This window comes from Chlorocebus sabaeus, chromosome 14 (genome assembly GCF_047675955.1).
Source record: "Chlorocebus sabaeus isolate Y175 chromosome 14, mChlSab1.0.hap1, whole genome shotgun sequence".
NCBI lineage: Eukaryota > Metazoa > Chordata > Mammalia > Primates > Cercopithecidae > Chlorocebus > Chlorocebus sabaeus.
In genome coordinates, this window is record NC_132917.1 from 84,662,309 (window position 1) to 84,688,097 (window position 25,789).

Below are 25,789 nucleotides of genomic sequence, written 5' to 3' on the forward strand. Positions count from 1 at the left end.
TGGATTTGAACCTAAAGAAAGATTATTAAGTCGAATAGAATAACATATTAAACATTAGAAATAACATTTCTTTATTAGAAAACATATTCTAATAAAATTATCTTGGTAAAGAGCACTGTAGGCTTTTGTAATTTTCAAAGATGTTTTTGATCCTATATGAATGTAAGTAATGTTTATTTTTTTAAAAAATTTATACTTTTACGTCTTAAATTAATGAAACCTATATACCAATACTTTATATTTTCTTACCACATCCTTGAATTTTTAAAACATTTTAAATCATTTGCTGATGTTAAGGTCTACAATTCTCTTAAATGCTTTATGGTAATATGGATTTAATTTTGACAGATATTTATCTTTTTGCTCATTTATAAGGAAAATTTTCTGTTAAAGCTAGAAAACTATCAGATCTATATGGCAAACACAGCAGTCAAAAGAGATGAGAAATTAGGCAGCATAATTAAGCTTATCTCAAACTTAGATTTGTAAACTACAGTAATAGACCTGTCCTTTTGCCTAAATATCTTATTTGTATAAAAATGTTACCAGATTAATCAGTGGTGTCAAACAAGTTATTTCAACATTTTATCAGAAATATCCACCCCACCCAGAAAAGGGTTTGAACTTTTAAAAGCATTACGAGAACAAAATATGAAACGAATTTCTGTTTTTAGATTAGTATCAGCTAAAGAAGCTCAAGAAGCTAGGAGTGCAAGAACACATAATATCTAACATCAGAATGAATCACTATTGTAGAATTGTGATTTTACCAGCTTGTGTGGAAGTTTTTTATACTACTTGGAACCAGAAAAGCAAGAAAAAAAAATCAATAACATTATTAGTAGACCAACATATTAGATGATATAGATAATCATAATCCAAGACATTATTAAAGTTTTATTGCAATATTTAATTGCATATTGATGAATCTATAGACATTAGTAACTGCTAGACAGCACTATTTAGAGTCTCTGAGGTGAAATGTCTGGAAGAACTTTGTTTAGAAAGAAGAAAAAAAAAATCTCTGGGGATTAAATATTCAAGGCAAATGAGATATTATGAAAATACTTCTTAAAAATGTTTGTTACAACCACGATTTACTCTGATAACACTGATATTCAAGTAATATTTTATTTGCAGAGGGACTTCCATATGTAAATGGTTTCCTAAAATTATGAATTACGAATTTTAAAATATTGTCAAAATGATGTCTATGGTAAAATCCAAGCTATCAACCACATAACCATTTGTTTTTAGCTTTCTACAAAAAAAATGAGAACAGAATACTATTTTTTGTTGTTTCATAGTTAAGTGCATTGGCAATCCAAAGGATGAGTTTTATCAAGAATTGGGAAGTATTTTACAAGTGATTCAACTTTGCAGATTTAGTAAAGGTTAGTTCTTGGCCACATACCTGGGTTGCTTAATTGACATTTGACCACCTGAATAGTTTAACTGAAAAATTATAGCAGCTGCCAGGAAATATAATAACACTTACTGACAAAAATTAGGAATTGACAGCAAAAATTCAACTTGGGAAATGTAATGTTTAAAATGGTTCTCATGATTTTTTAGTTGCGGATTTGAACCTAAAGAAAGATTATTAAGTCAAATAGAATAACATCTGTCTGTGTTTGAGAGAAATCTTCACCTTGTTTCTAAAAATCATTACAAGAAATGTCAACACTGCATCAAAGAAAGACAAGTAACAACTGTTAGAGTTAAAGAATGGTGGTACTTTTGGTGAATAATTTCAAGAGGACAAGTTATCCAAATTTTGGCTAGTGGAAAAGGGAGTTTTTATATATCAGAGACAAAACAATAAGTAAATCATCTTCTGCCATTTGCTGCCTGCTACTTTTACAAAGTTTCTTAGGAGTGGTGACTATCAAGAACTTGGACAGATCATTCATCATGTCTTGATTAGACATGAGGTAGCTACTTCAAAAAAGTTATGGTCACAGCTGTGGTTGCTTATGAGCTAGACATAATTGGAAGTTTTATCAAATTAAATATTATATCCCTAATTTGGGATAATTATGTCCCAAATTAAAAATTATATAATCCCACATATTATGTGCATTGTGTTTAGTCATACTATATAAAGAAATTGTAACTAATGTCTTCACCAAGCCCCTGCAGTTTATATCCATGTGCCTTATAAAATGTTATCATCGCATGGATTTTATAACATTCAAAGTTTGAGAAGCATTGTTCTAGAGGATTGTAGAATGATTTTCTCCTGCATGAGAATCTGACCTTTGGCTAACCCCACAGCTCTGTACCCCTGACAACCTAAAAAGAGTAAAATGTTGATTGTTTGTAGGCAACATTGCTTATGATAAAAATGACATCGATTAGTAAATTATAGCTGCATTGGGAGGAGCTAAGAACAAATTATAAATACCTTATGGGGAATCATAACTTTTGACTTCCCATAATTCAGATTATTTTTTTTTTCTGAGCATGTGCCCTGGAAGAACGCTGAAATCTGTGCTTATGGGGTTATTGCAAGAGATGTTGGCTCCTGTGAGTAATAAGGCTTTTAGGCCAGAGTGGCTTTCATATCCACTCAATGTGGATCTCATCTTTTTGCATCTGAGTTGACACCTAGGGAGAAGATAGCTCCCAGGTGGCTATTAGACTGCTGCAAGGACTCCAATGGGGAAGTAACGTCTGATGCTGCCCTGATGGCAATAAGTGGTTCCTGTTCCAAATTTTTCTGAGTAGATGAATGCCAAAAAGAAGTATATGACAGTCTTGTGAGTTTTAACATTTAGTTGGATCTAAGAAGACCCCTGGTGAGGCATATTAAAGTATTTCTTTTTCAGGCTAGTATAAAAGGACCCACTGTTGATATTAGGTAATTCTCTCCCTAGTAGATGATAGATGTTTTTCATATCTATGTAACCCTTCACCTCACCGTTATTTCAATTATATAAATTAACATTTTGCTGTTTTTTGTTTTGGCCTTTGAAATACAAACTTACGTTGGTAAGGAACTGTGGGTGCTTTTATAAGGCATAGTGGGGTACTAAGTCTTTACGATGTTAATGGGTAAGTACTGCCACATGATAGTATTAACACCAACTATAGTGTATGCCAAATCTTGTTCTAAATGTTTTATATGTATTAGCTCGTTTAATCTCCACAGCAACTCTTAAGGTAGGTGGGATTGATATACCCATTTTACAAATGATGAAAATCACAGAGTTAAGTTCACGTAGCTAGTGAGTCATGGAGCTGAGATTCAGATTATTTGGATTTTAGAACCCACGTCCTCATGCACGCCACTTAATATACTCATCCTCATAATGACAACTACTCCTGCATTTGTGTCACACACACTGTGTTAGGCATTGTGCCAAGTGCTTTCGGTACATTAGTCTTCTTTCTTCCTCATAAACATCCTATTAGAATGGCATTATCTATAGTGGAAAGATAAGAAAATTGAGGTATAGATTAACGACCTTTCTGTTTGATATTGTTTTGTGATTTGAAGGTAGGAAATTCAGAGTAATGTCTGATGCTCCCATCTTTCAATTCTATGATTTCATTCTCTGTGCAATGTCAAGTTTAAAGCTATTAAAATATAACAGATAGTTCAGATTGTATGGCAGAGCCTTCCCCAAAATCTGAGCATCTTTTGGGTCCACAGAATGCCTAAAACAGGACACCATGTCTCCTATACCTCAGTGTTTCCCAGTGTGTCTTTCCAAGAACATTAGACCTAAATGATTCTAATTGATAGGTGGTTAACAGATGTGCTCTGTGATCATGTAAATTTGAGAAACTTTGTTAAGTCAGTAGTTAGGATTAGGATTCTGATTAGAATCTTTGAAACACAGGTACATGACTTGAGATATTAGAACTATATCAACTTCTACTCTAAGCTCAAGACATGTTCCTTCTAAACAACTAATTTTGTTCTCTGGTTGTTTTTAAACTTGTTAAAAGTACTTTTTAGGCAGCTTTTAAAATTTCACACTAGAGCTATTTTATCCTTTAAATTATATTACTATTTAGTGGCCAAGAACAGAAAACACAGATGCCAGCTTAAAACCTTCTGACGTAGAGGCATTCTAGTTTATGTGTGAAATTCTAATTATTTTTTTAAAACTTTAGAATGAGGTATATATATATTATGTAATAAGGAACAGATCATTTTGAAGCCATGTTATCAAAAAAACTTCACCAGGTTGTCTAACACAATGGCAGTTTTCTTAGGCTAATCTAGGAAGACATTTAAATCTTTTAAGTCAAATTTGAGTCAGCAAGTGGAAACACTTTGGATTTTCATTTGGAATAAGCAAAAACCCTCCTTCTGGTTAATCAAACCAGAAATAAAACAAGCATTTCTCTTCCCTGGTTTACATTAGATCTATTTTTTTCCCAATACTAGTAAAAGCCAAGCATTGGTTAGATCTAGACTCCAGATTGTCTCCCTACCCTTCCTTCAAACACATGCACACACAAACATACATGCACACACATCCTGGCACTGCTCTGGAGCTATGGTGATTTAGTGAATGATGGTTTCATTTCATACAAAAATCTGAAGAACCCAGAGCAATAGCTCTTAGCCTTAGCTGCTCAATAGAATCACCCAGGCTCTACTTCCAGTTACTTATGATTTATCTGATCAGTCTGTGGTGGAGCCTGAGCAACAGCTTTTCTTTAAAACTTGCCAGTTGATTCTAAGATTCAATCACAGTTATGCCTCATGGACCTAGAGCACCTTTTCTCAAGCCTTAAAAGACTTGCTAAAACACAGATAGTTAAACCCCTAGATGATTTAACAGGCCTAGGGTGGAGCCTGAGAATGTGCAATTCCCACATAGTGCTCATGCTGCTCTTCCAAGGACCATACATTGAGAAACATTGACCCTAAAGCATTCTCCTAGTGATAAAACTTGGAAGTTTCCTCTTAGTTTTGCTTTTGTTTAATTTTCCAGGTAGAAAGGAGTTCTTTACCAGATATTTTGCCATCTTTGGTTAATCAAACCAGAAATAAAGCAAGCATTTCTCTTCCCCTGGCTAGGTTAGACTTAGTCTCACATTGAGTCATGGCAAGGACCATCATCAAACAGATTGAAGTTGATAAATGCAGAACTCAGGAAGTGGCCTGTTTCTTCGCAGGCACTTGCTTGCTTACCTTTATTCAATGAATACACCCAAATCATAATACTTAAAACCATGTAATAATGAAAATAGACAACTTAGAGTTGTATAGGGCCACAAGAGCTTATCTAATTCAGCCTTAAAGCAGGTAAGGAATAACTCTCTTTCTTGTAGAAATCAGAAATTTGAAAGAAACAGGAGGTAACAGGGAACAAAGACAGATGTATGCATTCAAGCATGGCCTAAGATGAATATGAAGAAGAAATCAGCCTAACTAAAGGGGATGATTTGTGTGGACAGAGAAGGAACTAATGTGAAACAGGAAGAGAGTGCCCCAAATACCTGGGAGAATAACTTGGATTTAATGACAGAGCAATAAGAAGCTATTCAAGGTTCTTGAGCACAACAGTCACATGAGGCAAACTATGTTTCTGCAATATTAGTCTGGTAGTTTGGTTTAAGGATGAGTAGAAGAATTTCCAATCACTACAGTATATAACAGATGGAACTGCTATTTAAAATAACATCACATTGAGGTTTTATTGTTTTGGAAGTCAATGAATTGATTTCAGGAGGAGAAAAATTTTTTTAAACCCCAGAGGGGTTCTAAGCCCCAAAGTAGGTTCACTTTGAGTTATATCTGAAATGAATAATAATAATAGGACAATGATTGACCTACCGCAAGGGCCCCAAAATTCTCTAAGTTCGTATGGTTATCTCAAATGAAACACACATACTTTTAGAAATTAATAGAAGTCTTGAAGTCTAAGTTTCATTTAAGATGGATACAGACAGGTTCTACTGTAAAATAATTTGACAAGGGACCCTTTGATCTTTGCTGAACAGCAAGAAAGCACTACATATATTTTTTCCAATTATGAGATAGTAGAGCATAGTTAAATATAATTTTATTTGAGACGTCCATCTCAATCTAATTAGTTAACTATCCAAGGATCTCTAGTTAACTAGATCCTAAAGTCATCTTCTTTATCTGAAAAGTAGGAATTTTATCACATAACACTTGAATTTTTAAAAAGTTTTCTTCTTGTTTCTTAAAGGAAGCCTACTTTTTCTGATTATCTCCTCAAAGAAAGGTCTTAGTGGAACAAACATCCAAAACCACTCTCTAGGAGGCAACTGAAGTTTGATCCTGAGTGCTAAGAAATGCTGAGGGGGCAGTCATCATCATAGGAGTTGTGATTCAACTCCTGAAATGGATAAACACTTTAGGCAGAGCATGTAGAGCAAAACACACCAGTCCAAGGAGCAGATCTGGGAGATGACCTCTCAGTAATGAACTGGAAAGTCTAAGAATAAGATCACAGAGAAATGTGCATATACTCTCTTTTATGCAAATCTTTTCCTGACCCTGTGGCCCCTTCTACCTACCGACTGGATTGGGCTTGAAGGAAGTCCCTGTTGATCTTTGGAAAAATAATTCTATTAGAGTAGCAGGAAACAAAACCGTTTTTCAGGAACTCTAAGGAGGAATGGATAAGGTGGATGTGGCCATTGACACACACCATTATAAAGGAAACTTAAAAGAAGAAAAGTGTGGGATTTTAGTTAAGTAGGTGGAAGGGTCAAGAAAAGATTTTCTATATGCTAAAGGGACATTCTGCACACTTTTAGATGTGGAGGAAAAGAAACAAAAAGACTAGGGAGAGTTAGAGAAAAGCGAGGTGAAACCTCTCCATCTCCATTTGGAGGAAAGCATGAGAGAAACAATCGGGGAAAAAACATGGTATGTTGAACTTCAAGTGAAGATATGAGAGGGAGCTTGCCTTGTCTTCACATTTTGTATTGCAGTCACCCAGGCATCTCCCTATCCTTGAGTCTTGAAATACATAAAGATTCTGATTCTGCGTTGGACTCAGAAACCTGGATTCTTAATAAGCACCCCAGATGATTTTGATGATGATGATCCAGCCTTTGAAAGGGCTCTCGTGTGTTCAGTTTTCAATGAACAGGAGAGATGTGTAAAGAAGGAAAAGACTTAGGGGCTTAAGAATGAAGTTCTGCGATAAGAAGAGAAGTACAAATAAAAAGAATTTCTAAGTGGCACTGAGTGCCAAGTTAGAATTCAACATCATGGACCACAGCTACCATCTTCTAGAAGGGCCATCAGTAGCAGATAGATTGCACAGAGCAAGTTTTCCAGACATGCACCAGGGCCGTGATCAGCAATTGATTCTTGTTTTTAAATTGCTTTGATGCCTGATGTTAATGAAACATCTGAAGTTGATTACAATTTCAGTGGCAAATTGAAGTTTTACATTGAGAGAGAATCACCCCAAGAATACCCTAATTGTATCTTTAGCTATTGACAATGAGAAAAGGAAAAATATGTAAAATGTATTCCATATTCCTCAGCAGCCCTGTGCAATACCTGGCATTTTTCCAGACATTTCTGAGGTGAGTGAATTAGAACACAGACAAAAAGTCAGATAGTGGAATCAGGTAAAAGCCGAGCAGGTTGAAGGTTTTCCGCGGCAGCCCTGAAGTTGGAGGGACTATTCCTCTCCCACTTCGCACAGCACCATCAGCCCTCCATATCTCCGTGCAGGCTCACATGAACAGCTCTTGGTTTGGGTTTGCTTTCATTCTAGTCCCATGTGCCGTAATTTAAAAAATATTTTTTTACTCAGTTTTATTAAAATGAAAATAGAAATTAAAAACTAAAAATGATTTATACCAGTGGTTCTTAACTCTTTTATTAACAGACCCAAAACATAGAATTTTGTTCCAGTGTCTTAAAAACTGATCATACATATATACATGAATTTTCCGTAAAACAGTTTCAGGGATTTCGCAAATAACCTGACGGCTGTGTTAAAGGGCTGTGGCCCGGACATGGTGGCTCACGCCTGTAATCCCAACACTTCTGGAGTCTGAAGCAGGGAGATCACTTGAGGTTAGCAGTTTGAGACCGGCCTGGTCAACATGGTGAAACCCTATCTCTGAAAATACAAAAATTAGCCAGGTATGGTGGCAGGTGCCTGTAATCCCACTTACTCCAGAGGCTGAGGCAGGAGAATCTCTTGAACCCAGGAGGAGGAGGTTGCAGTGAGCCGAGTTCACATGGCTGCATTCCATCCTGGGCAACAGAGTGAGATTTCATCTCAAAGATAATCGTAATAATAGTAGTAGTAGAAATAAAATGAAATGAAATGAAACGAAATGAAATGAAATAAAATAAAATGTAAAAAATAGGACCGTGGACTCCAGGTTCAGAATGTAGACCCAAGGACTGAAAGATATGGAAGATAGCTGATTTTCACTGGAGTGTTCCTGTCTAATTTCTCTGCAGTACATGTAATTTTTGCATAGTTTTAACACAGAAATAATTTAGGGCTTTGTTTTTGCCCTTAACCTTTATCTTGTTTTACTAAGCTCTCCTAACAGAAACATTTTAGAAAAATGTTGTTTTCCTAAATTCCTAAATATATTTTAATAAGGTGCTATATCATATTTCACACTTGTTCTATTACTGAATATTTCTTGCATTCAATATTTCAGCATTATAACTAAACTTACAGAGAATATCGTTTTGCTGTAGGAAAAATTTTATTTTAAGCAGTTTTAAAGAATCAGCCCTATTTTCATTGCTTCATTTCTTTCTCCTATCCTTTCTTCTGTTTTTACGTTGTTCTTGCTTCTTTTCTTTACTTGATCAGTTTTCTGTTACTCATACAGTTGAAAAATGTCCATGACAACAGTTGAAAGAGAAATATGATGAACTAAACAATTTATCAATAATGAATATTTTGTTGGTGATAAATTGGGCATATAATATTGGTCTTGATTCTTATCTCACCTAATTAATATTTCCTTACTTTTACCTTTCTCATAATTCTGTCCTGACTTGATGGTGTAAAACTCTTTTATGCTATTAATATTGAATAGTTTCTGAAGAGTTAATAATAGATAAAAATTTGGCTCCAGATACTTTTAATGTAGAACTATTAAATTTTAATAATTTATAGTCAATTCATTTTAATGTAAAAATCATGTAACTGAAATCATCAAGCATATTGCCACAGTTGTGAAATCTTTATAATAAGCCCAACTTGTTTAACTCATTTTCTGGAGTAATATATTTAATCTGAAAGTAGTTGGTTAGAAATTTTTAACTTTAAATAATGTTTGCTTTCCAGAAATGTTTTATCTCTATAGGATAAAAAAGTAATGCAATTGCTTCATTTTGTATTGAATACTTTATTTATTAGTCCCAATTTTTATTTGTTTATAGAGTTGTAAGTTATGAGAACATCAATAAAAATGACTACTATACTATTAGCCAAAGGGCAGTAACACACATTTATAATGAAGACATTGAATTTATAGAAATTGATCGATGGGAACAGGAATATCTATATCACAGAGAACTCACTAAGATTCCCATATTTTCACTGTTCCGGAAATGGAAGGCTTTTAGTGTGTGGAGGAAGAATGTCCGCTCCAAGAAAATCACCGGATGTCGAAAATCTCTGCAAAAAAATTTGTTCATTGTTAATCCTGTATGTATTTATCATTCATATTTGAAAATAATTACTTACAAAAAAGAAAATGTGAATTTATTATAGCTGTTGGTATAGACTGTTCTTGAAATCAAATATTTTATATTCTTAAGAGAACTCCCAGTTTTCATCCTGTATTGTCATTTAGGAGTCTAGCAATCTAGGGGTGTTTCTACATTTTAACTAGGGTTGCAAAATGCAAAAATATAAGAAGAGAGTTGGACAGGTCCCTTTTGATTAGAAGTCACCTCAGAGTTTTTGGATTTGTGATCCCCTTTGTTATTGATTAGGAAAGTTATATGTCATTTTGAGCAGAGTAGGCTGGTAGCCTCTATTACCTCCCCTCATCTTTGAGACACTCTAGAATTTATAGTCCAAAATAAGTCAGGGCCTTGTTTTCATGGGTCAGTACCTCCCAATATATCATATGTTTCCTTTACAATGGATTCATACAGTAGGAAAATTTTTAATATTTGCTTTGGACAACGGGGCAATCATGAAAACAAAACTGTGAAAAAATGTGTGACCATATTTAAAATTTCTATCTATTGAATTTCAACTTGCATTAGAAGTTTCTTATTTGGCCCCTAGGAATAAACTGCAATCATCATTACCATCACACTCAGAGTTCTGGTCCTCAGCTGTCTATTTCTGTGATAGTATCTCAAGTTTGCTTTTTACTAGTCATTTCCTTCACTTTGCATATAGTAATATGAAAGACTGTTATCAACATGCCAGTCACACAATAGGAAAACATTCAAGGTCTCTGGCTAACATAAACATTAGTACAAGACAAATATATAAGATGGACTATCTCAAGTCATCCATTCCATTGTGCATTCTGAATTGTGAAAAAATATTCCAGTCCTTCTTGACATGAAACTCAAATTTCATTAAGGATCCATCAGTCATTTGAAGTTATTTTACCATCTTTCATCTTTTACCATGTCTTGAACACTACATATATCATACATGTGTTGCTAGGTATGTAAAACAGTTCATTCTTGATTTGTCTTTGAAATTACTTCTAAGGCATGTTCTCTTATTGTGCTGAGAGTTTTCATTCTGTGTCCATCATTCATACCAGTGGTGTTTCAGCCTTTATAATATCTTCTCTTAAATTTAGTCCCAGCAGACTAGAAAGCTCTCATCCTTTTAAGGAAGGATTGGCCTAAATAACAGAATCATTGCAGTCATTTCAGTATGTATTAAATGCTATAATCACCCACACACTTACCACTAGTCTTATATTTATAATTAGTTAACTAGGGCTGATTCCCCTAGACAAGGTTGAAGGGAGACATACTGTCCTTGTTTTCTTTTTATGATTTTTTTAAATAACCAATTTTGTTGGCACCTGTGCCTATGTCATTTCCTTATAACAGTTTTGATATATAATTTACATACCATACAATTCACACATCAGAAGTACACAATTCTGTTATTTTTAGTATATTCACAGAATTGACCAACCATTACCACAGTCAATCTTAGAATATATGCATCACTCCAAAGGAAACCTCATTACCCTTTAGTGGTCACTCTCTTTCTGACCTTCCTGTCCCTTCCCCCAATTATAGGCAACCACTAATCTACTTTCTATCTCCATAGACTGGCCTGTTCTGTAGATTTCACATAAATGGAATCATACAATACCCTTGGCTCTCAGTGTCTTGGGGGACTGGTTCCAGGACCACCCCAGCAAATACCAGAAATCCACAGATGCTCAAGTCCCTTATATAAAATGGCATAGTATTTGCATATAACCTACAAACATCCTCCTATATACTTTGTCATCTCTAAATTACTTTTAATACCTAATACAATGTAGATACTATGTAAATTGTTGTTATACTACATTGTTTAGAAAATAATGACCAAAAAAAGTCTATTCATCTTTAATATGGACACAAGCATTGTATACCCTACTACATTTTTAATCTACAGTTGGTTGAATCCATGACTGTGGAACCCGAGGATACACAAGGACTGTATGTAGTCCTTTATGACTGACTTTTGTTTATTTAACATAATGTTCTCAAGGTTCTTCTTCTATGTTGTAACATGGCATTTTTAAAAGTTGGCAAATTATATTGGATATGCCTATTTTATTTGTCCATCTATTGATGGATATTTGGATTGTTTCCACTTTTTATCTATTATGAATAATGCTGCTATGAACATGCATGTACAAGTTTTTGTCTAGACATATGTTTTCATTTTTCTTTGGCACGTACGTAAGAGTGGAATTGCTGGGTCATTAGCAACTTTATGTTTAACTTTTGAGAAAACATGGAGCAGTTTTCCAAAGCAACTTGTTACCCAATAACAATTTAATGTTAAATGTGACTTTCTTCTGTGTCCTAGCCTCTTAAGTTAATAGATGGGCCTTTCCATCATCATTATAACTGGACATTGTAAAGTACTTAAGGTAACACCCAGTTTTCTATTACTTGCCCTCAATTCCTTAAATCACTTGCCGTATTCCTTAAATAGCTGAAAGGCATGTATGTGTTTTCAAAATCAAAAGAAAGGAATTCAGACAAATTAAATCTGATAATTCAAGGAATACTTTTAGAAAAGAGTTATAGAAGTGATCTTTTAACATATGTATTTTGTAATTGTAGCAAAAGTTCACACACACAGGTGTTTATTATCCTTAATAACCATTCTTGCTTTTTGAATGTTTATACTTTTAAAGTACAGAATATTTTTACTAAATAATAAATTCCTATTTTCATTCAGCATTTGCGACCAGCTCTTCTTAAAATAAATGAATTGTGTTATTATTTGAGTTTTATGGGACTCTGTTATATTGAAAAGTGTCACACGTACACCCTGCAGGAATTTAAGGCCGCACAAGTCATACGGTTAGCAGAGGTAACAAATTTTGTCTATAAGAATCAAAGCTTTTTTCCCTATTTTTGATACTTCAGTGTCACTAACTGTACATATTCAACAATATCTAGGTGACAGAACGCCTGGGAGAATTTCGAAATGAGGCAAAATATGTAGTCAGGAAGGCTTGTCGATTTGCTTTGCGTGCTGCAGGATTTGTTCCTGATGACTGTCCTTTTGGACCTGTTGAGGGTATGAAGGGGAAAGAACCTCAATACATCAGAAGTAGTGGCTTTCTAAAATTTCAGCCCTTTTTAATTTTACTTTTCTTAAGTTTAAATAATGATTCTATGTTTGAATTGTTCCAAACATTTGATGGATGTTATAAATTTAAAATATTTTTTGGAAGGGAGGGAAATAGAAAATACTGCATGTTTCTCCCATTACTCCTGTTTGTATATAGCATTTCTAAACTGCATACAGAATCTTGATTAATAAGCACTTTAGAGTGGACTCAGCATCTCTCTGCTTAAAGGTATGTCCAGTCTACTAGCACATACAATAGGTTTGTTAAAATTACGGGACTGGATTGACCTTAGGATTGACTCGGTTGGCATGTACTATAAAGGATGACTAAATAATAGGTAGAAAAGGAGGGTAAAGCTGTTCCTAGGAAAGAGGTAGCATAGTAGGCAGATCAAATCCTGTTAATGAGAATGTCAGTAAACTGCCTACAATCTTGTTGAATCGAAATCCTTTGATGTAAACTTATTTTGGATAATTGGGCTGTTTTGCAGGTTTGAAATGCTTCATGTACCAAAATATTTTGTTGTTTTTGAATTTTATTTATCTTTTCTTTGAATCATATTGAAAGAGATGGAACTTTTATACAAGTACACTTGTTGTTGTGCCTTCTGTTATTCTTAGGTTATCATAAAACGCAGAGCAGTATAAGTTTCATTAATACGCCATGGCAGTTGCCCACTTACGGAGACTCTGAGAAAATGACGTATACAGAACAGGCCAGCAAAAGGCATCATTGCATGAGGCTGACGTGGTAAGACTATTCTCATTTTCAAGCAAAATTGTAGTATCCATCTTAAGCTTCATTAAAAATTAAACCCCAGAAAGTGATGAGTATGTTAATTTGCATAATTGGAGTAATCATATCACTATGTATATCAAAGCATCATGTTGTATACCTTAAGTACACACAATAAAAAATTAAAATGAAAAGTAGAATCTTTTCTAGGACCTAAGTGATGTCTCACTTGGGAAAAAAAATGGAACCCTTCACCACATTGTTCATGAATGGTGATGAGAAATTTGTGGGACATGGTAACCTGAATGCACGGCCCAGAAGACCCCCTCTTCAAACTGCCACCAACCAAAGCAGCTCTGGGACCGTGAGCTGGTAGAGACAGAGCATGAGGCCAAGACCAAGAGCTCCTCTTTGATCTCTCTGGCTTTGTTTCCCTCTGGCCCAGCCTGGGCAGGGAGACTTGCAATACAGCAGGCTGTGGCAGGGAGAAATCAGGCACACAGATTTATGGACCTCCTCAAGTGAGCCTGGAGGACTTGCTCCATCTTTTTGGTCACAAAAGAACTTTAGGCAGCTGCATAAGTTCACAAAGGTGCACCCAATCCCTAAAATGGTATTTACCACTGGGAGCCACAGAGAGAGATATCCCTCCTAGGACCTCACCAGGGGACTCTCATTAGCACTAGCTCTGACACCTGCTTACCCAACTGGATCTTGACCTTGACTGTTCCAGAATTTGGATTTCCCATCATTCTAAAACCTCATGTCTTTGGAACTATAAAATACTGATTATTGTTATTCAGTCCTCACAGACTTAATCCAACTTTTGCAGTTATATAAAACATCTTAACTGTATCTCAGTTTATATATGAAAATATCCCTGTAGCAACAGAAATCAGTGAATCAGTCTCTGAGGCTACCATAGTGGGCCTAAAAGTATTAGAGGCCTTAGAGCTCCACTTGGGCAGAATAGAACTATTCTAAATGTCTTGCTGACTCAGTCTGCATTCTAAGTAAGCACTCAAGTAAGGAAACATAAAATTCAAACCTTTGGGTTAGCAATTGCCATCAACATTTATTCAACAGCAAAAATTTTACACTTTTACTATTAGAATGCAAGTTACAGACGTTGTATGCATTGATTTCTCCTTTAAAGCATCTTTTAAAAAAATTATGGCCCCTTTAGCTAGATAAACTAGATGCATTTTCCCTAACAGCTATATTACTCATTAAATATTCTATTGAAAAGTTAGAACATGTAACTAATTAATGCCACGTATTTGAATATATTTGTGTTTTAAAAGGAAAAATATCTAAGAACAACTCTTCTGGACAATACATATCTGATATTGTAGTATAATTAAATGGAAATTCAAGGAGAAATTATGATATTTTACATTTTAAATATTTGCTTTAGAGGCACTGTCAAAAATATGTAGTGAATATAAAAAACTGAAGTTGTATTTGTTTTTTTCTTTTCAAGCTTTATTCGTCTAAACGACTATCTAATTGAGAACACAATGCATGTCTTAACCGTAAATGCTGTTAATTCGCTTTTGAACCATCTCACTGACAAGCTAAAACGAACACCTTCAGCAGATGTCATTCAGAAATGGATTACTGAAGAGAAGCCTGAAGTCCCTGATAAAAAGGTATACTCACACAAAATTAAGAATATTTTATTGGTCAGCGTTTATTGAGGAGCACAAACTATGCTCTATGAATTATGCTATTCTCTGTGCACTAAAAAAAGAGAGAAATGCATAGAGCAGCGGCCCCCAACATTTTGGACACCAGAGACCAGTTTCATGGAAGACAATTTTTTCTGCAGACTCTGGGGGATGATTTCGGGATGAAACTGTTCTACCCCAAATCCTCAGGCATTAGTTAGAGTCTCATAAGGAGCATGCAACCTAGATCCCTCACATGCACAGTTCACTGTAGGGTTTGGGCTCCTACAAGAATCTAATGCCACCACTGATCTGAGGGGAGGCAGAGCTCAGGCAGTAATGCTCACCCTCTGCTCACCTCCGGCTGCGCAGCCTGGACCTGTACCTGGTCCATGGCCCGGGGGTTGGGGACCCCGGGCATAGAGTATTTCATGTTATAATCAAAGCCTACAATACACATGAAATGGCAGACTGAAAATCAGCATATCAACAAGTATCTAACAATAGAGTAAAAATCCACCATACTGAGAGAAAGTTCTTGTCACAGGAACTTGCTAAAGCTCACTCATATGTTCATTGACGTATTTCTTAAGTACCTACTCTGTGCCAATTCCTGTGCTGGATGTTGAGTAGATAGTGGTGAAAAGCACAGATAGGATCTTTGTCCCCCAAAGCTTATAGTTCATGGGGACATAAGTGCTCCTTGTGGACATAAACTGGCAGGGAGAAGCAGGAAAAGTGGTATAAATAAAAGAGATAAACAATAGTTTAGAGGTGAAAAGAAGCAAATTACTGTGCTTTGAGGGAATGGCCTTTTATGAGGATGTTGATCTTAAAGCCACAGAGTACTTTGAGAAGTTTGGATGAAGTAGTACAAATTCGTGCATTCCAGCGTAGCTAAAAGAAAGATCATATTATCTCATATTCAAATTTCCAGTAAGTTTTGCCCTAGATCCATCCTTAGTACTAATAGCTTCCTTCCAGAATACCTACATGCTCATCTCATTTCATCTAACTTCCCACCCTCACAGCTTAAGTCTCCTGCTCCACAGAAACCTAATTATACAAGACCTGATGCTCTCAGCCTTAGTTTCCCTTTCTTCCAAAAGTTAAATCATAGTCATGTACTCCTTTTCATAGCTTTCTCTCCTCCCCTATTCTGAATTTCTCCTTTTTATAAATAGTATCAAAATTTTAAAAGTCACATTTATTTTTCTATTCTAAAAGTAATTTATGCTAAGTGACAAAATTAGGAAAACACAGAAATATACAAAGAAAAGCACCTTTACTACCCAAAGATAATTACTTCAAAGGGAAAAAAAGATATACTTTCCTTACTGCTTTATCCCTTGCTTTTTCCTCTTAGCAATACAGTGTTATCAAATATTTCCCGTCAACATTTATTTTTCCACGTGATATTCTCACAGAGAAATGTATAATTCTTGTAAATAATTTTCAATTATTGATCACATTCCCACTATTTCAAATAATGCTGTTAAAAGGTATCCTTGTCTATACATTTTTCACACATTTCAGATTTTTCCCCTTAGAAAAAAATTCCTAGATGTGAAATTGAGTCAGAAATATGCACATTTTTAAGGCTTTTGATACATACACACTGACATATACTCTCCAGAAAGCTTTGTCAATTTACAGCAATGTTTAAGAATGAGCATTTAGGCTAGGCATGGTGGCTCATGTTTGTAATCCCAGCACTTTGGGAGGCCCAGGTGGGTGGATCACCTGAGGTCAGAAGTTCGAGACCAGCCTGGCCAGCATACTAAAACACCATCTCTACTAAAAATACAAAAATTAGCCGGGCGTGGTGGTGGGTGCCTATAATCCCAGCTACTCAGGAAGCTGAGGCAGGGGAATCACTTGAACCCAGGAGACGGAGGTTGCAGTGAGCTGAGATCGCTTCATTGCACTCCAACCTAGGCAACAAGAGTGAAACTCCGTCTCAAAAAAAAAAAAAAAAAAGAATAAGCATTTACCCATATGCATACTAAATAATATTACCGTTCATTTTAATCTGCATCAGTAATATACAAACTGGGATATCACTGCCTTCAAATGTTGTATTCTTGTAATTATGACCCCAGGGCAGGAATAAGGGCATGGGTCTAGGAATCAGAAATATCAGGGTTTGAATTCTGGTCTGCCGCCTACTAGCTAGTATAATCTGGATGAAACATTCTACCTTCTCCGAATCCCATTTTCATCCTATGGGAACAATAAGGGAACCTGTTTAAGAAGGTTGGTGTGGGAATTACACAAATACCCAGCATTGTGCCTGGCGCACATAAACTCTCTGCAAATGTTGTTACTGAATAAACTATTTTAAGGAAGAGAAGAATAAGGAGGTGAATTCATCATTTCTATTTTGCTTTCAAGAATTCTCAGATTATGTCCTTTGCCCATTTTTCTACTTAAGTATATATGTATTTGAATATATTTCTATGTAAAGATTCATTAATGTATTATTGGCATATAGTCCTATTAAGTATATCAACTATAGTTTTATTAAAATATTATCAACTTTTTATCTGCTATATACATTATTGATATGTCTTCCTAGTTTATTGTTTACCTTTCCATTTTGTTGGTAGTATTTTTACAAAGAGAAAAGGTTTAAATTGTTATGTAGCCTTTCAATATTTGCCTTTTTTTCTTTCTGTTCTTTATTATTCTCTGAAACACTTTCCGCATGCCAAGATCATGAATTCAGCTAATTATATAAACTTCAGTTTACATGTCCCTTGTTTTTTTTATTTTGTTTTAGACCTTGATACTTGTGTCTTTATAACACTGTAAATATACTGATTTCAGGGGACCCTTGTGATGGAAAAGCAAGAAGAAGATGAATCTCTCATCCCCATGTTTCTCACAGAACTAATGTTGACGGTCCAGTCACTTCTCTTTGAGCCTTCTCTGGAAGACTTTCTGGTGTGTGTTTTTCATGTATTACTCACATGCAAGCACCTTTTTGGAAAATGAAGCAGCTATTTTGCTGTCAATTGGTTGTCAGAATTGCAGTTGTCACTACTCCAAGATGGTCATGAGAAAGAGAGAAAGCATTGTTTTGTCACAGCATTATAGCTATATATAAACTATGTAAAAGTTTAGCACTTTATCTTTAACTTGAGTCAGATTAGAGGCTTTGTAAGGTACAGGAAAACATTCTATACAAAATTTAAAAGTGACTATAGGGATCCCTTTAAGGACAACTCAAGAGATCACTCTGTTGTGAATACCTTTTCCTTTCTTTCCCTCCCTTCCTTCCTTCCTTCCTTCTTTCCTTCCTTCCTTCCTTCCTTTCTCTCTCTCTCTCTCTCTCTCTCTCTCTCTCTCTCTCTCTCTCTCTCTCTCTCTCTCTTTTGAAACAGGGACTCACTCTGTCACCCAGGCTGGAATGCAGTGATGTGATCTTAGCTCACTGCAGCCTCAACCTCCCAGGCCCAAGCAATCCTCCCACCTCAGCCTCCTGAGTAGCTGGGACTACAGGTGTATGCCACCAGGCCTGGCTATTTTTTTTTAGAGATGGGTCTTTGCCGTGATGGCCAGGCAGGTCTTGAACTCCTGGGCTCAAGTGATCTGCTTGCTTCTGCCTGCCAAAGTGCTGGCATTGCAGGTGTGAACCACCATGCCCAGCCTGTAAATACCATTTTTGAAATCTTTTTAAAGGTATGCTGGATCCTAGAGAATTTTGTTGTCTTAGTTATCTATAGCAGTGTAACAAGTTACCACAAAGTTAGCAGTTGGAAACATCCTCCATGAATCATCTCAGTTTCTGTAAGTCAGGAGCTTCACTGGCTACTCAGATTATCCTCTATTTCAAGGTCTTGGTCTCCCTTAGACTGCTGGAAGAATTCAGCTCTAAGCAACTGTAAAGACTGGGATCCCCATTTCCTTAAGGGGTGTCAGCCAAGGACCACCCTACTTAGGTCCTAGAAACCATCTGTAGTTCCTTGCCATGTGGCCCACTCTCTCAGCAGCTTACAATATGGCTGTTCACTTCTTCAAGGCCAGATGGACCATTCTCTTAGGAAGGCCTCAATCCCTCTTTTAAGGGCTTTCACTTGATTCAGTCACATCTATCAAGGATAATCACTTTTGACTAACTTGAAAACAACTGAGTTGGGCCCCTGCAATATCCCCCGACCTTTGCCGCATCACATAACCTAATCATGGGACTGGCATCGCATTATATTCACAACTCTCACCCACACTCAAAACGAGGGGATTGAACAGCATGTGTATACAGGGGCAAGAATTTTGGGGGTCATCTTAGAATTCTGCCTCCTATATTTGCATAGGTGCATAGGTTAGTAAACCAGTCAAAGTCTGTATCTTCTGTTGTTAACTGCTGTACTCTGATTCAAAAGCACTAGTAATCAAGATCTCTAGATTTTAGTCTTGGCTTTACAATTAATAAGCTATTTGACTTTGGGAAAACCACTTCTGGGGTTCAGTTTCTGCATTTATATGATGAGAAGGCATATGAGTTGTAGCGTTGCTTCCTCTTCCAGCAGTCTATGATTCTGTAATTTATGGGATAGGCAGTTTGAAGGCATTTACAATGACAAACAGACTACTGAGGTACCTGTGATTGGAAGCTTTCTCAGGAGCTCCCATGCCAAGAGGCACTGGACTCTCATGTCCCCTCCTGGCCACAAGACTCATGTCCTTCACATGAGATGCAGGTGTCCTGGACTGCAGATGACAAAAGGAGGCTCTCTCACAAGCAGCTGGCTGTCTTTTACCCCCAAGGGGTGGGCCTCAAAAAACTGAATACGCTTCCCATTTCCTATTACAGGACCCTGTTTCCCACGTGGGTATTTTTAACTTCTACATATGAAACATACATGGCCAAGCTTTGGGAATAATTAACATGCTTGTCCATCCATACCAAAATAAGATTTTATTTCATATAACCCAAAAATCAGACAATAGAAGTATAAATAGGACTATTATTCATAAATTTTCAATTTTTTCACTACAATTTTAGTCATTAGCCTTAATCATTCCCAATGATTCCAAACACACATACATACAGAGATTAATCTAAAGGAAAATTATATACCTAAGTCATGATCTCTTACTTTGCTCTTGCTTAGGTTACCTATGGTTTCCTAACACTTGATTCAATATATACTTTTGAATTCTAATATTTCTTGCTGTGTGAGACAAACCTCCCATTGCATTTGATTCTGTTTACTGCTTCTGCTAATTGAAATAGACTCCTCCTTTGGTTTAATTGAAATAGACTTCTCCTTTGGTTTAATTGAAATAGACTCCTCCTTTGGTTTCTATTTCTGTAGCAACATTTTTTCCTTCTCAGTCATCTTTCCAAGAGCCTCTTTTATATCTATAGATCCAATACTTTTCTTTTAAGTCTCATTCATGGTCATCTGGAAATCTTCACCTGAATGTCCCACAGTTAACTTCAATTCACCAATATGAATGGAACTTATCAATTTCTTCAAAAACTTGCTCCTCCCTCCCTGTCTCCATCTCAATGAAAGGTGCCCAAGCCAGCAGTCTGGGAGTTCTCCTAGATGCCCAGATGCCCAAGCCAGTAATCTGGGAGTTCCCCTAGAGTCTCCCTTACCTCCTTGAGATCAGGTCATCAGTTCTTGTGTGCTGAACCATGGTTGCACCCACTCTGCCACTCTTCTCCATTGGGATCTCATCATCTCTCTTCTGGCCTGCTGAAATAGTCTGCTCTCATCTGCCTGCCTCTTTCCCTTCTAATCCATTTTCCACATTGCTGACAGCAAGATTATTCTCATAAGCAAATCTAATCATGTCCCTTTCCTGCTTAAAATTTCTCCATTGCCTGTAGTAGCATCTCTCACAAGATGTTCTGTGAGTTGTTGATAAGTATTCCAAGACAAAGGGGGTTGTGATATACATTTGTATATTAACAGATATAAAAAATCCTGTTTAGCAGGTCCTGAGAAAATTCCTGTTTAACTTCGTGTAACTCAAGATTTCTTCTCAAATTTACCTTGGAAGTTGGGACCCTTTATCCTCTGGGTAGTCCCCAGTCACAGTTTGGGGATTGCTGGCCCATGGGCTAACACTGGCATCATGCACAAGGCCTTTCATGAAGGGGCTGACTGTGTCTGCAGAGTATCCTCTTTCTGCACTGCAGTGCTGATGCTCCAGTACCTAAATGACTCACCTGCCTGCCCCTTGGGTCCTACACACAATGACTTAGCAAGGATTATACTGTTGTCTGATATACTTGACAAGCTCCTCTTCATCTTTTGAGACTCATTTAAAGACTTACCTTTTCTTTATCTCATTTTCTCTAATTAGACTTTATATTTATTATAAATTACAAACTAAACATGCTCATTGAAGAGACTTTGAAAATCACAGGAAAAGATTATTAAAATAATCCATAATATTATATACCAAAAATAAAAACCCATTAACATGTTTATATGCTTCTGTCCAGTCTTGTCTTAGTGCATACTGATATGCTGACATACATAACTTACCATGAGGTTATCTACAGAGATAGATATAGATACATATTTACATTGAGATAATATGATATACCAGTTTTATATCCTGCTCACTCTCTTTTATTCAAACTTAACATTATATCATAAGCTTTTTCTCATGTCATTAATTATTTTTGGGAGATGCCATTTTGTAAGGATATGTAATTTTCCATTGTATAAAGGCACCAGAACTTATATAACTATACTTCTACTTTTGAACACTTAAGTGTTTCTCTGATTAGTTATTAATACAAGAAATACTGCAGTGATTGTCCTTGCACATAAATCTTTGTTTACATTTCTATTTTTCCCATAGATTAGCTTTCTGGAATATAAATTACTACTCAAAGAATATAAACTTTTAATCCTCCCTTTAAATTTTCCCATAGACTTCCTTGGCTTTCCTTCCATTGTGACCTGCTAGTGTTTTGTTCACACTTCAAATGTAGAACTCATCACCATGTGTTGCAATTTTTTTGTCTCTCTCAGTTAGAAAACATGTGTCCTGAAGGTAGGGCCGTGTCTTTTGATTTGTCGTACACTCAGAATCAGCACAATACCCAGCCTGGTTGAATAAGTTATTCTTATTTATTTTAGCATTTCATAAAATTCAAAAGAATTTATAAACATGCGCATTTACATTTATGTTTATGCCTTTCTCGTTGACAGGATGGTATTTTGGGCGCAGTTAATCATTGTCAAAACACTGTGTTATCAGTTCCTAATCTCATGCCTGATTCGTATTTTGATGCTTTCACCAGCCCTTATATTAACAACAAACTTGAGGAAAAAACCTGTGGAACTGGGCCAAGTTTAGCAGCAGTATTCGAGGATGATAAGAATTTTCACACAATTATTTCTCAAATAAAGGTATATTTACTCTGACTAAAACTATTTTATAATATTCTCAATTTTTATGAAATTAAGTAATATATATTTTTTCTTTCTTATCTCTAATTGTTCTGTATGTGAAAATTGGCATGTGCCTAATCTCTAAATGGTAAAATTTGAAAATAATATTTGTTCTCTAGAAATTGTCCTGTTGAGCATGAAATAATTTTTTAAAAGTATTAAAATAGGGCCCAGCATAGTGGTTTACACCTGTAATCCCAGCACTTTGGGAGGCTGAGGCAGGCAGATCACGAAGTCAGGAGATAGAGACCATCCTGGCTAACACGGTGAAACCCCATCTTTACTAAGAAATATAAAAAATTAGCCAGCCGTGGTGGCAGGTGCCTGTAGTCCCAGCTACTTGGGAAGCTGAGGTAGGAGAATAGCGTGAACCTGGGAGGCAAACTTGCAGTGAGCTGAGATCACGCCACTGCACTCCAGCCTGCATGACAGAGTGAGACTCCACCTAAAAAAAAAAAAGGCGTTAAAATATCTGGAGAAACAGTTACTTATCATTAGCGATCCATGTGCACGTGTTTTTGGGAAAGTAATCCTGGCTGTTGAGGATGCTGAAACACAATCAGAGCCAGGGTGACTCACCAGCCAACACAATGTCTTTTACTAAAGTCATTTTTCATTACATGTTTAATGTTTTATTAAAACAAAAACATGGTGTTTCACTATTTGGGGCCCTTTAGAAAATAAATATAATGGCATCTATCCATAGCCACTCAAATGCAAGCACTAACTAAAGCATGCTTGAAGACTTCGAAAATAGTATTCTACACATAAAAGTTTTATCTTAGTTGTCCCAATTTTTAAACTCAAAAGCACACTTACCAAGGTGATTGACGTGAGACGGTAAAGAAACAAGCATTATTCCTTGGCTTGCTTCTCTCCTACATTTCTGAGTAACCTAATCTCCTGTGTGGAAAAATAGGAACGCGGCCCTCAAAATACTGCAAATACCTTTTCTTCTTGACACCAAAATGATACTGTAATTTTCAAACTTAAAATTTACCCATTTGTCAGTCATAAATATCCGTTATATATACATTCCTATGTAACTTAACATTAGCATAGTGTTTCAATCTCTTTATTCATCAAAATATGGTTGTAACTGTCATGGTATGATTTTAAAAACAAACAACATTTTCCATCTACTACTGTCTCTGCTTATGGTGGAATTCTTATTCTCAGCTACATTATTTTAAATCATCAATTCAAAAGTTGTAAGCTCCTGCCATGTTGGTTTGGCCTCTTTCATAATTTTAACTTTGCAAATTGACTCCATGTATGTTCTAATTCTAAAATTTCATCCTAGATTTTTGTGTTTTTTGCATTAATACTTATACTAAGGAGGATATTCCACAACCTTATTTCATTTACTAACTACCAGATTTTCTGGTACCAAAATAGTTTTCTGATTCATCAACTTTCTCTCCCTTAGACAATTATTTTTTAAAATTATGACTATAACATTTGTAATTAAAAGTTATATTTTCAATTCAGAGAGCCAAGGATAATTGCAACTGTCTAAATATGAATCACCCACATATCTTCCAAAATTAGTAAGAACCTACAAGAAAAAGAAATAAAACTAAACAAAATTTATACCCTTAGGAAGTAGCTGAAAGAAAGAGAATACCCAAGTGTCAAATTACCTCTGAGAAGAAAAATAAACATATACACCAATGAGCTTTCTTCCTCATGCTCCTGCCACAGCCTTTGCAGACAGTGAGGCCAGTCCTTGGGAGATCTACAAAAGAGAGAAGCAAGGAGCTAGCAGTTAATCTAAGAAGCTGAGGTTAATCTAAAGTCACAGCCAGAAAGAAGCCTATCCTACATGCAAAAATGATTTTAAAAAGTCCTGGTGTATCAGAGGACTGACTACAGGAAGGAGACTTAAAAGTGAAGGCTACTCAAGATGCCATTAGTTCTGGGGGAGGAAATAAGGTTAAAAATAAAAATTAAAAAGTTTTAAAAATTTCTAAAGAGGATGAGGCATTATATGAACATTGGATGGTGCAGAGAAAACGAAGCAACTACTGAAAATGTAAGTTCTGTAAAACAAAAAAGAACCTATTTGGGAGGCTGAGGTGGGAAGATTACTTGAGCTCCAGAGGCAAAGGCTGTAGTGAGCCAAGATCATGCCACTGCACTCCGGCCTGGGCAGCAGAGCAAGACTCTGTCTCAAGAAAAAATCAAATAAATGAGAGTATATCCAACTTTTTTCCTGTCACCATAAAATAAAATAAAACATATTTCATTTTGCTCCACTGACAGAACAGAATGCTCTTGAACTAAAAATCTTATAAATCACCCAATCCCTGAGCTAAAGAAATTAAAATAGATTAACTACATGCAAGTCTACTAACAACCATAAAGCAAAAACAACACTACACACTGAAGTAAATATTCTCAAAGAAGCATTCAAATATACAAAAAGCCACAATGAATTAAAAATTAAAATTTAAAAATATAAATGGAAGGGAAAAAAGATGAAATCATCTCAGAAATGAAGACTAAATTACACAGTGCTCAAAGGAGAATAAGGTTAAGAGTTTAACATGACTAGAAGAATGATGGGAAACCAAAGTAATGAGTATAGAAGAAAGATAAGAAAACAACCAAGAGAATGAATGAAAATAAGATCGAGAAATCAGTAAAGTGGTTCAGAGAGAAAATAATTATAATGGAAGACAGGCAAAGAAGAAATAACATACATATAATTGGTGTGTCTGTAAGAGAAAAACAAAAGAAGAGGATACAGCAAACATTTATTTATAACTATAGTTCAGGAAAAGAAAATTTGAATGTATATATCGAAAGGGCCTACAGAGTTCCTTGGAAAATTACCCACAACAATCAACTCTGAGATATAGCCTTTTAAAATTATTAGATTTTAAGGCTAAAGAATTTTTCTGCAGGTGTTACAGAGACAAGAGAATTAGACTACCATCAGACTTCTCAAAAACAACATAAGAAGTAAGGCAATAATGTAGGAGCAATTTAAAAAAAAAAAACCCATGGAAAGAAAATGTGCATCAAGAATTTTATCTAGCCAAGCTAGTCTTTTAAGTATCAAGGCTATACAAAAATAGTTTTCAACATGCAAGAACCCAGGGAATTTGGTACTCATTAGGAATCTACTACACGATGAGTTTCATCCAGCTAAGAAATAACTTTGGG

The 25,789-nt window shown here is 35.7% G+C and overlaps 1 protein-coding gene across 1 annotated transcript in view; it reads left to right on the forward strand.

Moving 5' to 3' along the window:
- DNAH6 (dynein axonemal heavy chain 6) overlaps positions 1-25,789 on the forward strand; it is a 313,929-nt gene that overhangs the window by 17,457 nt on the left and 270,683 nt on the right. The window contains exons 5-11 of the mRNA XM_007970043.3: positions 9,374-9,641; positions 12,387-12,521; positions 12,611-12,731; positions 13,407-13,536; positions 15,005-15,173; positions 18,021-18,137; positions 22,376-22,576. Of these exons, the coding sequence (XP_007968234.3) occupies positions 9,374-9,641; positions 12,387-12,521; positions 12,611-12,731; positions 13,407-13,536; positions 15,005-15,173; positions 18,021-18,137; positions 22,376-22,576 (1,141 nt within the window). The remainder of the gene's footprint in view (positions 1-9,373; positions 9,642-12,386; positions 12,522-12,610; positions 12,732-13,406; positions 13,537-15,004; positions 15,174-18,020; positions 18,138-22,375; positions 22,577-25,789) is intronic.